At 34.8% G+C, this 12,320-nt stretch overlaps 2 protein-coding genes across 5 annotated transcripts; both read left to right on the top strand.

Moving 5' to 3' along the window:
* Positions 1 to 976: 976 nt before the first annotated feature.
* LOC142527563 (uncharacterized) lies at positions 977 to 5,256 on the top strand. 4 transcript variants are annotated; one of them, XM_075632404.1, is made up of 6 exons: positions 977 to 1,153; positions 2,706 to 2,846; positions 3,847 to 4,492; positions 4,569 to 4,673; positions 4,768 to 4,882; positions 5,093 to 5,256. In XM_075632404.1, the coding sequence occupies exons 2-5, from the start codon at positions 2,760 to 2,762 to the stop codon at positions 4,845 to 4,847; spliced, it is 918 nt and encodes a 305-aa protein (XP_075488519.1). In that variant the 5' UTR covers positions 977 to 1,153; positions 2,706 to 2,759; the 3' UTR covers positions 4,848 to 4,882; positions 5,093 to 5,256. The 4 variants fall into 4 exon arrangements, with proteins under 4 accessions (XP_075488519.1, XP_075488517.1, XP_075488518.1 ...); XM_075632402.1 differs by having other exon boundaries at positions 977 to 1,157; XM_075632403.1 differs by having other exon boundaries at positions 977 to 1,161; positions 2,711 to 2,846.
* Positions 5,257 to 8,383: 3,127 nt separating this feature from the next.
* On the top strand, positions 8,384 to 12,271 carry LOC142527562 (protein trichome birefringence-like 39). Its single transcript, XM_075632401.1, has 5 exons — positions 8,384 to 8,705; positions 8,968 to 9,139; positions 11,275 to 11,450; positions 11,579 to 11,737; positions 11,826 to 12,271. The coding sequence occupies exons 1-5, from the start codon at positions 8,410 to 8,412 to the stop codon at positions 12,112 to 12,114; spliced, it is 1,092 nt and encodes a 363-aa protein (XP_075488516.1). The 5' UTR covers positions 8,384 to 8,409; the 3' UTR covers positions 12,115 to 12,271.
* Positions 12,272 to 12,320: the final 49 nt, after the last annotated feature.

Here is a 12,320-nt window from a genome sequence, read left to right as displayed (position 1 = left end):
GTGCAAGCATCTGGGCCACTGCTTCAGCTGCTGCGCGAGTGGCTGTCTCTTCCATCATGGCTTTCAGCGCCTCTCGGGTGATGAGCATTTCTGATTGCGAAGGAATAATAGGCGGGTTTCCCTCACCTCTTACGCTGCGAGAGGTGTGCGAACGAGTGTGCATCCTCGAGTGACGAAGTGACACTTTTCCCGCAGACGGCGCCAAGCTGATGCAGCTAAAATAAATGAGTCGAGTAGATTGCACACGCGAGATCAGACTGATTAGTAATTGGTCCACGTGGCCCGTAAACGAGCTCACCTGGCTGGTAAACGGATCCACGTAGACGATATACAGTTAATTTGCGGGGCGTCACCTGCGTCACGAACACTCGTTAAGTGGGCGTCGGGAGGGTTCCCGACGTAGACACTCCGATGCTCAAGTCAGTAAGCAGACCCAAGAAAATTCAGAGAACTAAAGAACTTTTATCAAAATGAGAGCCCCCTCAAATTGCCAAGAGCTTCATCTATTTATAGATTTTTAAGAGCGTCTGATGGGCTTGGGCTTCTGCAAGCATAATCAATGATTTGGACCTCAATAGCACTAAGCACAATCGATTCTATTAATCCAACAAATAATTGGTCTTATACCCATCAATCTTAATATTTAACATATATATTTAAGTGGATACAATAGTCGGACAATATATCAAACTATATTTATGCATATGTAGTATGTTGCACAATAATAATTTAATACAATTGTTGATATATAATATATATTTGATGTTAAATCAATTAATATATAAACAGTGGAAACTTATATTAAAATTGATAATTTTTAGCGATGATTTTATAAGATTATTTATAATAATTTTAAATAGATTAGGAGTTAAGGACATTGTTTACATCGTCAATTTACGAAAAATAAGAAGATTTTTATGGAATATAAGACGCAGTAACTAGTCTAAGCTGATTCTTGTACACGTGTCAAAATCCCATGCCCAAAGCTAACAGGATGCATTCCTTTCCACCTCTACGTTTCTCTCTTTCCCTTCTGCTCAACCCTTTTTAATCCCCCTCTGTCTCCATTGTATTTTTATTTTTCAATTTTGTTCATTTTTTTGAAGTATAATTCATCATGCTTTCTGCTTTTGGGGTAACTTCTCGTTCGTCAGTTCGTAAGTTCTGCTGCTTTACCTTTTACTGATGATATTTAAGTTTTCTTGTTGACTTGTATGCTTTTGATCGTCCTTTTACTTATATATTTCTTGGGTTTAATGTAGCTCTTCGAATGTTTTTTGAGCTTTTCGTTTTGATTATTAATTTTTTGAGTTGGGTTTTTTTTTTTTTTGGTGGAGTAAGAAAAATGGTTTTCGTGAAAAGTACGGAATTTGGGTGGAGGCTTGGAGTTTGGTCTTGTTTTCTGGTTGATGGTTGACTTACAGGGTTCGGATTACTTCTGCATGAAATTTGGTATGATTACGGTTTAGGTTAGATTAAAAACCTTATTTTGGAAATAGAGGAACTGTTGATGGCCTTTTCTGTATGTGAAGTTTTATTCTATATCAATGAAAGTTGAATTGTGAAAGAATATATTCCAATGACAGGAAAAGGGTTCTTAAAAAGTTCCCCTTTTGAATGGGAATTTTCGTCTGGAAGTGATTTTGTTTCAATGGTTTGTAGGGATTTCTGAGTTTATACTCCAGCTATGTGCTGGGGATTCTTCTCTAGAAGTGTTCTTGCTATGTTTCTCATGTTTTTAGTTTGCAGTTTCAAATATGTGAAATCCTTCTTTTGGGTTGCCTTCTTTTTAGTTATGCGCCTGTTGCATTAATTTTGCTGGAATATTTTCTAGCAATGTTTTCATGTTTAATGATATTTGCGATATTGACTTGCCGGGAATTTAGTATAACTTCTTTCTTAATCTGCTCCTAGGTGTTTTTTTTTCTATTCTCCATTCAAGTTTATTTTTGACTCTCCATTTTCTTCATAGTTCTTGAGCCCATGCAATAATGAATTATGTTTTATCGATTTTTTGCTGAAAATATTTATTGATTGGGTGTTGGCGGAGTTAATATTACGTCATTCTTTTTGTCAACTCGCCGAATGGCTTTTTGTTAACTGTGAATGGCTTCTTACCACAATTTATACTCTTTTGTCTGGTTAATTAAATTTTAAGACCTTTTGGGTAGAAGCAATATGATTTAGCGTTCCAATCACGACAAAACGTTCGCCCTCTTCCTTAATGTCAAAGGTCTGTATTTATTGAGCTTGCTATACTTTCAAGTGTGCCCAATCTTTGTTGTATAATAGTATTTAGAAAGTTGTTTTCATGTCTTACAGTTGAATTAAATATAAAACATGATTAACGAACAGAGCGGAACAACACCTCGTCCACGAGAATCTACTTATGCAATATATCTTGTTTCGCATTAAGAAAAGAGATGATTAACTAACAGTGCAGAAAACAATTAGCACCTCATCCAAAAGAATCTACTTTATCAGATATATCTCGTTTGAATTTTGACTTCTGAAGAGCATTCCTCTCCTTTTCCTCTAATATCTATATTATGTTGTTCAAAATTTGTTAAGACAGTGAGACATATCTGCGTTAGTGTTATGGCTTCATAGTTATGGCTTTTTTACTGGAATGGAACTCCAAACTAGCTATAGTGTGGAAAATTCAACAAAATATATCAGCTGATATTTTAGTCAAATTCCTGCAGATGAGTGCTGAATAATCTTGGAACTTGGACTTTGACTTCGATAATTGTTTTGGTATGGATTTCAAAGGTGTAGCTTGGGCAGGTGATGTATACCAAAAGTTTGAGGCTATGTGTTCGGAGGTAGAAGAGGTTATGTACCAGGTAACTACTCGTGTTTTCTCTTTCATGCTGTAAATTGAGTTATGTGTTCTAGATGTAAAAGTTCTTGTCGGTGATTCTGTTTAGTTCCTTCATATAGTTTCTTTTGTTTGTTTCCTTAAATGGCTGGAATTTCCGTCAGAATGTCTACTTTTTAGACTAGGACCCTGAGCTGAAAGTACTTTCGCCGAAGTGACAGGCTTATTGTTGTTCGAAGTCAATGAATTCCTTTCGAGAAACGAAAGAAGACTTCCATCTCCAAGTTTACCTTAGACTGATCGACCCACCATTTAAGAACCAAACAAAGCAATATATGCAATGGGTTTGGGTTTGAAATACTTAAAGTCCTTTAATACAAATAAACCTCGATGCTTCTGCGCCTTTTAGTTGGTTGCAAGAAAGCACGAGGTGTGGCATCTTGGGTCGATCCAAGTCGGGAAAAGTTCAGTCAATGTTTGTCTGTATTCAATATTGTCTTTTGCTGTGAAGTTCACGACAATTGCCTTCAAATGATCTCACGCATCAAATTGCTCATATCTAGACTCTAGATGTGTCGTCCTTCCCCTTAATATAAATTGGCTGGAAATAATATTTTCCTACTGATGCATTGTTGGTTCTTTAATGTACCTTTACCCTTGGTCTGACAGATCTTTTGATCAATCAACAATATTATTTTTGTGCAAAATAATTTCATCGTGGATTGTAAAATTAATCTCGTTAAATTTACGTTGGCGTGGATATACTTTACCTTGTACCCTTTCGATATAATCACTTCTTCCTGAAAACAATATATACGCAGAACTACATCCCATCACGCATAGTGTGTCTACATATGGCTCTTTTCTCTTTTTCAAGTATTGGATCATTCGCAAAGACACACCTATTCTAGCTTTTACTTGCTTTTAATTCTGCTTCAAATTTTCAACAAATAATGCTATTACTATGTTTGATCGGACTGGAACTTTTTTTAATATCTAACATTTTTTTTATCATTTTTGTACAGGATGCTGTCAAGTACATGGAAAATCAGGCACATAAAGTCGGTGCGAGTGTAAAGAAATTCTACTCAGAAGTAATGCAAGATTTAATGCCATCATCTTGTGTAGATCCCGTGAAAGTTGCTGCTGGAGACTTATCTCTGAACCCTTATGTTCACACTGATCTTAGTAAGAAGCCAAAATCATTCTCATTAGAAAGCCCAAGAGAGCTAAAGAAGTTAAAAACCGAAGATGAAGCAATCTCTGATACAAATTTGCCTCCTCTCTGTTCTGAAGTTTTGGTTCAAAATACATCCTCTGATTTGTGTTCTTCAAAAAGTAAGAAATTTGGAGTATACCGACGTCCCATTGGAATCAAAAGGATTTCACAGATGGATAGGCCTTCAAAATTAGCGGGTCCAGCAACTTCTCTGTTGGGACTTGGGAGCAACGAGAGTGCATCATGTGGTGGTAGTGGAAGTCATTTGAAGTCCTCCGGTGACATGAATTTAAAATCATCCTTGGACTCTCTTGAAAGATGTGATCCTGGACCAGTAAACCAAAGTTCGCCTGTTTCTGATGTTAAAATCGAGTCCTCTCTCACTGACAAACTTATAGCAGCTGGATCTGGAAGGCAGAAGAAATACGAATCTGAGTGTACCTCATCTCTTGGTATTTTATTCTCATATACATATGATTTCTATATCAAAAACCCTACCTTTTCTTACGATATATCGTTCCTTGGCAGGTACATCTGTGAACGGCACTTTAATTTCTCAGACAGACTTGAATAATGCAACTAATGCATGCGACGTCAAATTAGTCGGTGAAAAAGTCACGGCATCTGATGAAGGTTATAACACTTACATATATCAGAGAATGTATAGCATCTTTATTGTGGTATTAGGGAACTTAACGCATGTTAAGTCAACCTTTTCATTTTCTTGTTTCAGACACAACCATAAAGAATGGCTCAGTTTTTCGACTCATATCCAGATATAAGGAGTACCAGTACATGCAATGTTGAGTTTGCTGTCGAGGAAATTGTGATGTCTGACAGAGGTGTGTGAATCTAATCATTTCAGAGATGGGTATTATTATCTACGTCTTCAAAGTTCTCTACTGGAAAACAAAGCATTTAGAATCGACGACTAACTTTTAACAGAGTGCAAATTCTTGGTAGCTAACTGTAGCATCTCTGCAAGTAAAGTTGGTAGGTAGAGTTTCATAGAAGGTGATTTTTTTTACTGAGTACTGTTACCACATGGTCAGATAACTTTGACATGGAGGTGATCCAGAATGAAGAAGCTGCTAAACCAAGAATTGAAACCTTCGAGGCTTTTGAAGGGTCGAACTTGGAGGAAACATGTGTTTTCATTGAAGGGGGCGATCTTGATTTTCTTTCAATAGGAAACAGAAAACATAAGTCGTACAAGGTTTCTTGCTGTCTGCCTTCACTATTTATTTCTTTTGAATGAATGCATGTTTAACAATCTTGATTTCTCGCAGAAAAAGATCTGTGACGCTCTTTCAGCAAAACTGAGGTCCACAAGGAAAGAAGGGCATAAAGATTTTTGTGGAAAGAACAATCCAGAGGAGATGATTCCTGCTCATTCTATAGAATCTGGCCTGAAACAAAAAATAACGGATCACGATTCTTTGGAATCTGAGTGGGAGCTTCTGTAGAAACATATAGTATATGTAAGTTAATTCAGCTATCTGTGAACTATTACTGAAGATGCCTATTATGTCATTAACGGCCTACGGTGTAAGTAATGTATCGCAATATAACATATTATTATGAGACTAGTAAGCTTCTCTCCCCGGTGTTCCGAATCTTCAACAAACATAATATGTAATGGCTGTTTATATTCGATAATTCGTGTGTATGTTTCCTTCCCGAGGCAGACGAGACGGGTGGTCGCAATATTCTGTTGAAATAAGGCCAGTTTGTTTTTATTTTGCAGGGGTGGACATAGTTGCTCCCGATGAACCTAATTTACCTTACCTTAATTTTTGCATCTAATTTATTTATAATGTGAGCTTTGGTCGACTTGTCATATAAGAAATATTTATTAGATTTCTAATTCATATATTTGATATGTATTTTTATTGTTTAAAGAACTAAGAACATAAACTCCAAATCTCCTCACATGTATATATAACAATGTCGTGTTAATTACGATGGATTTCAACTTCACTCAATAATAAAGTCATTTGAAATGTCATTTGAAATACATTTCAGTTTATCTTACTAATATATAAATAATTAATATATAAATTTAAGATTTAATCAATTGTTTCGTTATAAACAATAAACCAATATCGAAATTAATGAATTCCGAATATGTTTGAAACAAAAAACAAAGTTAAGTTAGGTGAGCACAACCAATTTCTATATTCTATTGTTACTATAATAATGACACAAATACATGAGGTGACAAAAGCATAGCGCCAAATTACTATTATTATTATTATTTATTTTTTTTATGAAAGTGAAATATAATACGCTCCTCACTCGAAGACACGAAAGTGGGCAATTGCCTTTAATTTGCATTTTAACTTTATACACTTGGACATAGGAATGATTATATCTTAATCAAGAAAATTAATTAAATTATCCATATTCAATATGAAGTCTTAATCAAAATCTTCGAAAGATTTGGTAATTTCTAATTGTAAAAAAGGGTGTATATATCTTTGTGGAATGTTTTGACTTTAATGCTATCTTTGGCAATGGGATGCATTACCCAAATTAATTAGGCATAAAATTTCCTATAATGTAAAATGAATTTAGGGGCTTTTTTGCTTTCAGTATGTATTAATTTTATTTCTTAAAAAGAAATACTTAAAGGGGGCAAAATGCACCTTTGCTACTGAGAGTTTGGTGAGGAAGTTAAGTGGATGTTTTGGATTCTCATTCCACATATCAAAAGTTTTACAGAAGCTACTAAAGTGGTAGACCCTACATTATTAATCAAACCTTGTCGATGTTGAAAGGGCCAAACATGCCACTATTTAATATTTGACAAGATTAGACGATTTCACAGATCTTTATTTGTGAGACGAGTCAATCCTACATATATTCACAATAAAAAGTAATCCTCTTAGCATAAAAAGTAATATTTTTTCATGAATGACCCAAATAAGATATCCGTATCACAAAATACGACATGTAAAACCGTCTCACACAAGTTTTTGTCATTAATATTTATACTGAAGTTCATTATTTAATTATTGTCTAATAAAATGACGAAATATTCGTATGGTTAAAGTATCATTATATCTATAGAAAATGATTTTCTTTTATTATTATTAAAAAGAGTTTATAGTACTGATAGTTTGTTTGTACCTCTGGTTGATGAGACAAAATAGCCTATTATATATCCATCACCTCATCCCGCTAAGTCCATTGATGATCGATTCAAGTAGTCGTGACGAGACTTGTAAAGTCGCACTTGATATTTTTTTATTATTATTCCTGTTTCAATAAAAAAAAAAAGTAAATTTATGTTTTATTGAATAATTATAATTCTGTAATTATATTTGTTAGATGAATTTTAGTCATTTTAGTCAAAAATCATGTAGATAAATGATTAATAATTTTGACAATAAAAATATACACACCATATTTGACTAAAATTGATATTTTACCATTATAATTTGATATTAGCCAAAAACTTGGGTGGGACGGTATCATGGGTCGTATTTTGTGAGACAGATCTCTTATTTGGGTCATCCATGAAAAAGTATTACTTTTTATGCTAAGAGTATTATTTTTTATTGTGAATATTATTATGATTGACCCGTCTCATGTATAAAAATTCGTGAATTCTTCTGACAATGGGGATACATTGTTGATATTATATGCTGAAATATAATTAGTCAAAGTTGTTTATAAAATATAAGGTCGTGTCACAATCTATTGCCGTCTGGCACCGAGACATCATTGGAATGATTTTCCATATATCACATGATTAGTGTCACAATAAAGTCTTTGTCCATATAATTATCAATCAATTTGTCCTTAATTAATTGTATATTATTCAGTTAATCGTTTCATTAATTTCAAATATTTAATTTACATCGACTACAAGATTGCATCGTCTGTTTTTTTAGAAAAGAACAAATTGTTGGGCATTTGGGGTTACAAATTTTATAGATGTTTTAGTAAAAATTACATATAAAAACTTGTGACTCAATGGAAAGGCACATGGAAGATGGGGAGATCCACTACAACATGTCTGCCATTTCAATTTCTGAAGAGAATATACGATAGCAGGAAGTGAAACCAACACTTTTTGACGGAGTTGTGAATACGTTTCGACAAAAGATAGGCTTGTCAACTCAGCGAACACCAATAATATCAGATAGCAGTAACTATACAATTTAGCATAATATAATTTTGCACTAATGACTGATCGGAACAGAGTGTAACATATCTCATATACATACTATTTATATTTATATATATAATTATAATTATAAACAAGAGATTTTCCAACAGTGCCCCCTGATCCACCTCGCCTTTAATGTAAGTATATATACACTTCAAATTCGAAGCCAGAACTTCAAATTTAAGATTCGACATGGTCTCGTTTCAACTAAAAGCCTTGCTTGTAGTGGCTTTCTTGTTTTCACATGAGACAGCGGCGGAGCAATACCTCAACACCACCACCACCACTACCTCCGCCGGTATCGGCAGAAAGCTGGCCGGAGGGTGCAACATATTTCAGGGCAAATGGGTTTACGATGCTTCTTATCCTCTCTACGACTTCTCAACTTGTCCATTTATAGACGACGAATTCAACTGCCTCAAGTACAAGAGACCCGATCGCATGTACCTCAAATATAGATGGCAGCCTTTCTCCTGCAACTTACCGAGGTACGTAACTAGCTGTAACAGTGCTCTCTGCGCCATAATCACACAGATAATCCAGTGTTTCAAATGAAGAAACTTGAACGGGTCACAGTCACTGGGAAAAAGCTAACCAGAGCAGCAGATGAATAATTTTATCGCAGTCTGTTATATATTTCTCGAACAGTATATGAAAGGGCTGTCATGCAATTTTTTTGCTTTGTTTTTCTAAAATTTATTTTCCATGTTTTCAGCCTGCGCTAAACTAAATGAGTTGGATGAATTTCAGTTTTAATGGGGTGAATTTCTTGGAGAAATGGAGGGGGAAGAAGATCATGTTTGTCGGGGATTCACTAAGCTTGAATATGTGGCAGTCATTGAGTTGCATGATTCATTCATCGGTACCGAATGCTAAGACATCGCTCATCAGAAGAGATGGCCTAGCTCAGCTCACTTTTCTGGTAAATTTTATTTTTAAAAAATTTTCGGATCTTTCCCACGATTCGTATAAATTCTTTGCATTTATTGGATCATGATTTAATTCAAGCAATTATAATAATAATAATAATAATAATAATAATAATAATAATAATGACTTTTGGATAGTGCATGCGTGTGTTTTCCTTTTCCCTTTAAAACTTTTTGGCAGCAATTTGCAATATGAATATATGCTGTTGCTTTTGGTTCCTTTCAATCATAACTTGTAAGAAACTTAATTATAACGTAACACACAAAAATTAACCATCATTAGGTGGAAATCATGATTAATCCTGAAATCAAGTGTGAATTTATTGGTGATCCGTGATCTAACTTTTGTCCTAAGGGAGTCCCAAAGGAATAATAATTCATTTTAGTCACTACGATTTGATAATTCTTGCCACTTTTAGCACCATATGATTTAAAGTTTCTTAACCACAACGTTAATGCATTTTTGTCACTAATTTAATTATGGTAATTCAGTTTTATATCATGAAAACGTAAGATTCGGATTTAAGTTTTTAAATTTTCTGCACAGAGAATTTTATGCTACGATTTAGTCTATGCTTCTGGTGCGGCATGATTCCTCAGGGTAGGGACAAATTGTGCACTTTCGCCATTCAAACAATTGTCGTTTTATCGTATGTTCAGATGTATGCACACACACACACATAATATAATATAATTAATTCAATTTAATAATAATAATAATGTATAAATAAAAGAGTTTGAGTTGAGACTTCAATTTTGACTTTTGATTGATAATTGTTTTCAAAGCCATCAATTTTGATCGTTAAAGATTGAATTGCTGGAATAACCATAATTCATCAAAAGCCATCCATCAAGGTAACGTAATGCGTGTGAATAACTTACTAAATATATCGGACTTTAGGGTCAATCCATTATTTTGTCCAGAGAATAAGTCTTTTGTGAGACGGTCTCACGAATCTTTATTTGTGAGACGGGTCAATCTTATCGATATTCACAATAAAAAGTAATACTCTAAGCATAAAAAGTAATATTTTTTCATAGATGACCCAAATAAGAGATCAATATCACAAAATACGACCAGTGAGATCGTCTCTCAAAAGTTTTTGACTTTGTTACAAGACAATCAAGAATTGGCTACATAACTGGTCGATACATTTTTGTCACACGCTCACGTGGAAAACTGAAATCAAATGGAAACAAAAATCCCAGAAGTCAGCAAAAGAATTTATGTGCAGCATTCATTCATTTATTTATTTTAAACTAAGAATCACGTTCTTATAATTAGATTTCAAACTCGAGATATCGTCCAAAACTTTATACCTTTGCGTCGTGCAGTACTAATTTGAACGTATTCAAAATTTTGCAAACATATGAGATATATATATATTCTCAAATAAATATATGTGTATGCAGCGCGCAGGCCTGTGTTGGGTTTTTAAAATAAATGGGTAAGCTCAGTTAAATATTGGGTTTACTAATGTGGTGTATGGTCAGTTTGGGATTTCCTAGCAGTAATGGATCATTCACGAGATAAAAAGAGAAACACGTGGTTAGGATGTAGGAGCGGGAAAGCCGACCCACGGAGCTAGGGACCGATAAGTGGGGTGGGGTTTGGTCCAAATTAGAATCGATTTGACTATGGGATGTTGATTGAGCTTTGGAAGTACACAACCAAAGTTGTATGGTCCATACCCCTCTCTGTTTCCTCTTACTTTTGGGTGTTCAAAGAAGAATTAAACCTCGTGGTCACTAGCTAGCTAGGGGCAGTAAAGACAAATTACTGCTGCCTTTTCCCAATACGACTATTTTCAAATTTCGTTTAAAAGTTTTAATTTCTGGGAAAAAAAACCATATATAGTTGTATCAATAATCAAACGCAATATTTCCACATGCATGCATGTTGGCCTAAGTGGCATCAGCCTCCCTATATTGGGAGGAAGTCTCGAACACTCCCAACCCTAATTATCAAAATAATAATAATAAAACAGTATGTAGCATGTTTAATTGCTTGCAATGACAGAAACACCCAGAAAATAAAAATAAATCTTTAATTATACCTGATAATTTATATATATATTTAACATCTTATGGAGTAGATTAATTAAATTTGTATAATTTGGGTTTTCAGGATTATGGGGTAAACTTGCTACTTTATCGGACTCAATACCTTGTAGACTTGGAGAGGCAACAAGTGGGTCGTGTTCTGAAGATTGATTCAATTAAAAATGGCGATGCATGGAGAGGTATGAACATGCTGATTTTCAATTCCTGGCATTGGTGGACTCACACCGGAAGCTCTCAGCCGTAAGATGATCTTATCCCTCGTTTGTACACACACTCATGCAAAAGAATTTAATTGACAAAAATTGTTAGCTATTTCGATATAATTAGAAATATATAGATTTAATTTGAGTAGTTGCTCTTGAATGCAGATGGGATTATATGGAAGAGGGAGGGAAATTGTTCAAAGATATGAACCGTTTGATCGCGTATTATAAAGGGATGACAACTTGGGCACGATGGGTCAACAAAAACATCGATCCTTCCAAAACCAAAGTCTTCTTCCAAGGAATTTCCCCCGTGCATTATGTGTAAGCATTCCGTTCCATCGTAACATTTTATTTTATTTGTGCAAGTGTTCTTTTCAAAAACATCCTACTCGATCTATAAAATTTGCAGGGGAAAGGATTGGAACGAGCCATCAAAGACATGTGTAGGGCAAACACAACCATTTTTAGGGGTAAAATATCCAGCAGGAACCCCAATGGCTGCAGTGGTAGTGAACAAAGTGCTGAGCCGAATCAAGAAACCAGTATATTTACTTGATATCACACTACTGTCGCAATATCGGAAAGATGCGCACCCCGTTTACTATGGGCTGCATAATGGCTTGGATTGCAGCCACTGGTGCCTCCCTGGGTTGCCGGATACTTGGAATCTGCTGCTCTACGCTGCCCTCTTCATTTGAATATAATATTTGTTGAGTGGAAATGTTCATCATAGGAATTTTACTCTTCTTATTCCCATTTTTCAATGTGTTTGTGTCGTAATAATCATCTCAGGATTAGTTTGGCATTAATTAAAGGGTTTGCCTGAGTCACATGAAATGAACAGTTGGCCCCATATGAACTACTCAAACAATGTTTATACTTACTGTAAATTGAATTAAACTCG

Source organism: Primulina tabacum, chromosome 15 (assembly GCF_025594145.1).
Source record: "Primulina tabacum isolate GXHZ01 chromosome 15, ASM2559414v2, whole genome shotgun sequence".
In the NCBI taxonomy this organism is placed as follows: domain Eukaryota; kingdom Viridiplantae; phylum Streptophyta; class Magnoliopsida; order Lamiales; family Gesneriaceae; genus Primulina; species Primulina tabacum.
The sequence above is the reverse complement of the archived record's forward strand: the minus strand, read 5'-3'. Positions and strand labels throughout refer to the sequence as shown.

What these genes read in the sequence shown, in the direction of transcription:
- LOC142527562 (XM_075632401.1), top strand. Translation starts at nt 8,410, where the DNA reads ATGGTCTCGTTTCAACTAAAAGCCTTGCTTGTAGTGGCTTTCTTGTTT. An exon ending in TTCTCCTGCAACTTACCGAG is followed by an intron (nt 8,706 to 8,967) that starts GTACGTAACTAG and finishes GATGAATTTCAG; the next exon opens with TTTTAATGGGGTGAATTTCT. An exon ending in TAGCTCAGCTCACTTTTCTG is followed by an intron (nt 9,140 to 11,274) that starts GTAAATTTTATT and finishes TTGGGTTTTCAG; the next exon opens with GATTATGGGGTAAACTTGCT.
- LOC142527563 (XM_075632404.1), top strand. Translation starts at nt 2,760, where the DNA reads ATGGATTTCAAAGGTGTAGCTTGGGCAGGTGATGTATACCAAAAGTTT. An exon ending in TAGAAGAGGTTATGTACCAG is followed by an intron (nt 2,847 to 3,846) that starts GTAACTACTCGT and finishes ATTTTTGTACAG; the next exon opens with GATGCTGTCAAGTACATGGA. An exon ending in TGAGTGTACCTCATCTCTTG is followed by an intron (nt 4,493 to 4,568) that starts GTATTTTATTCT and finishes GTTCCTTGGCAG; the next exon opens with GTACATCTGTGAACGGCACT.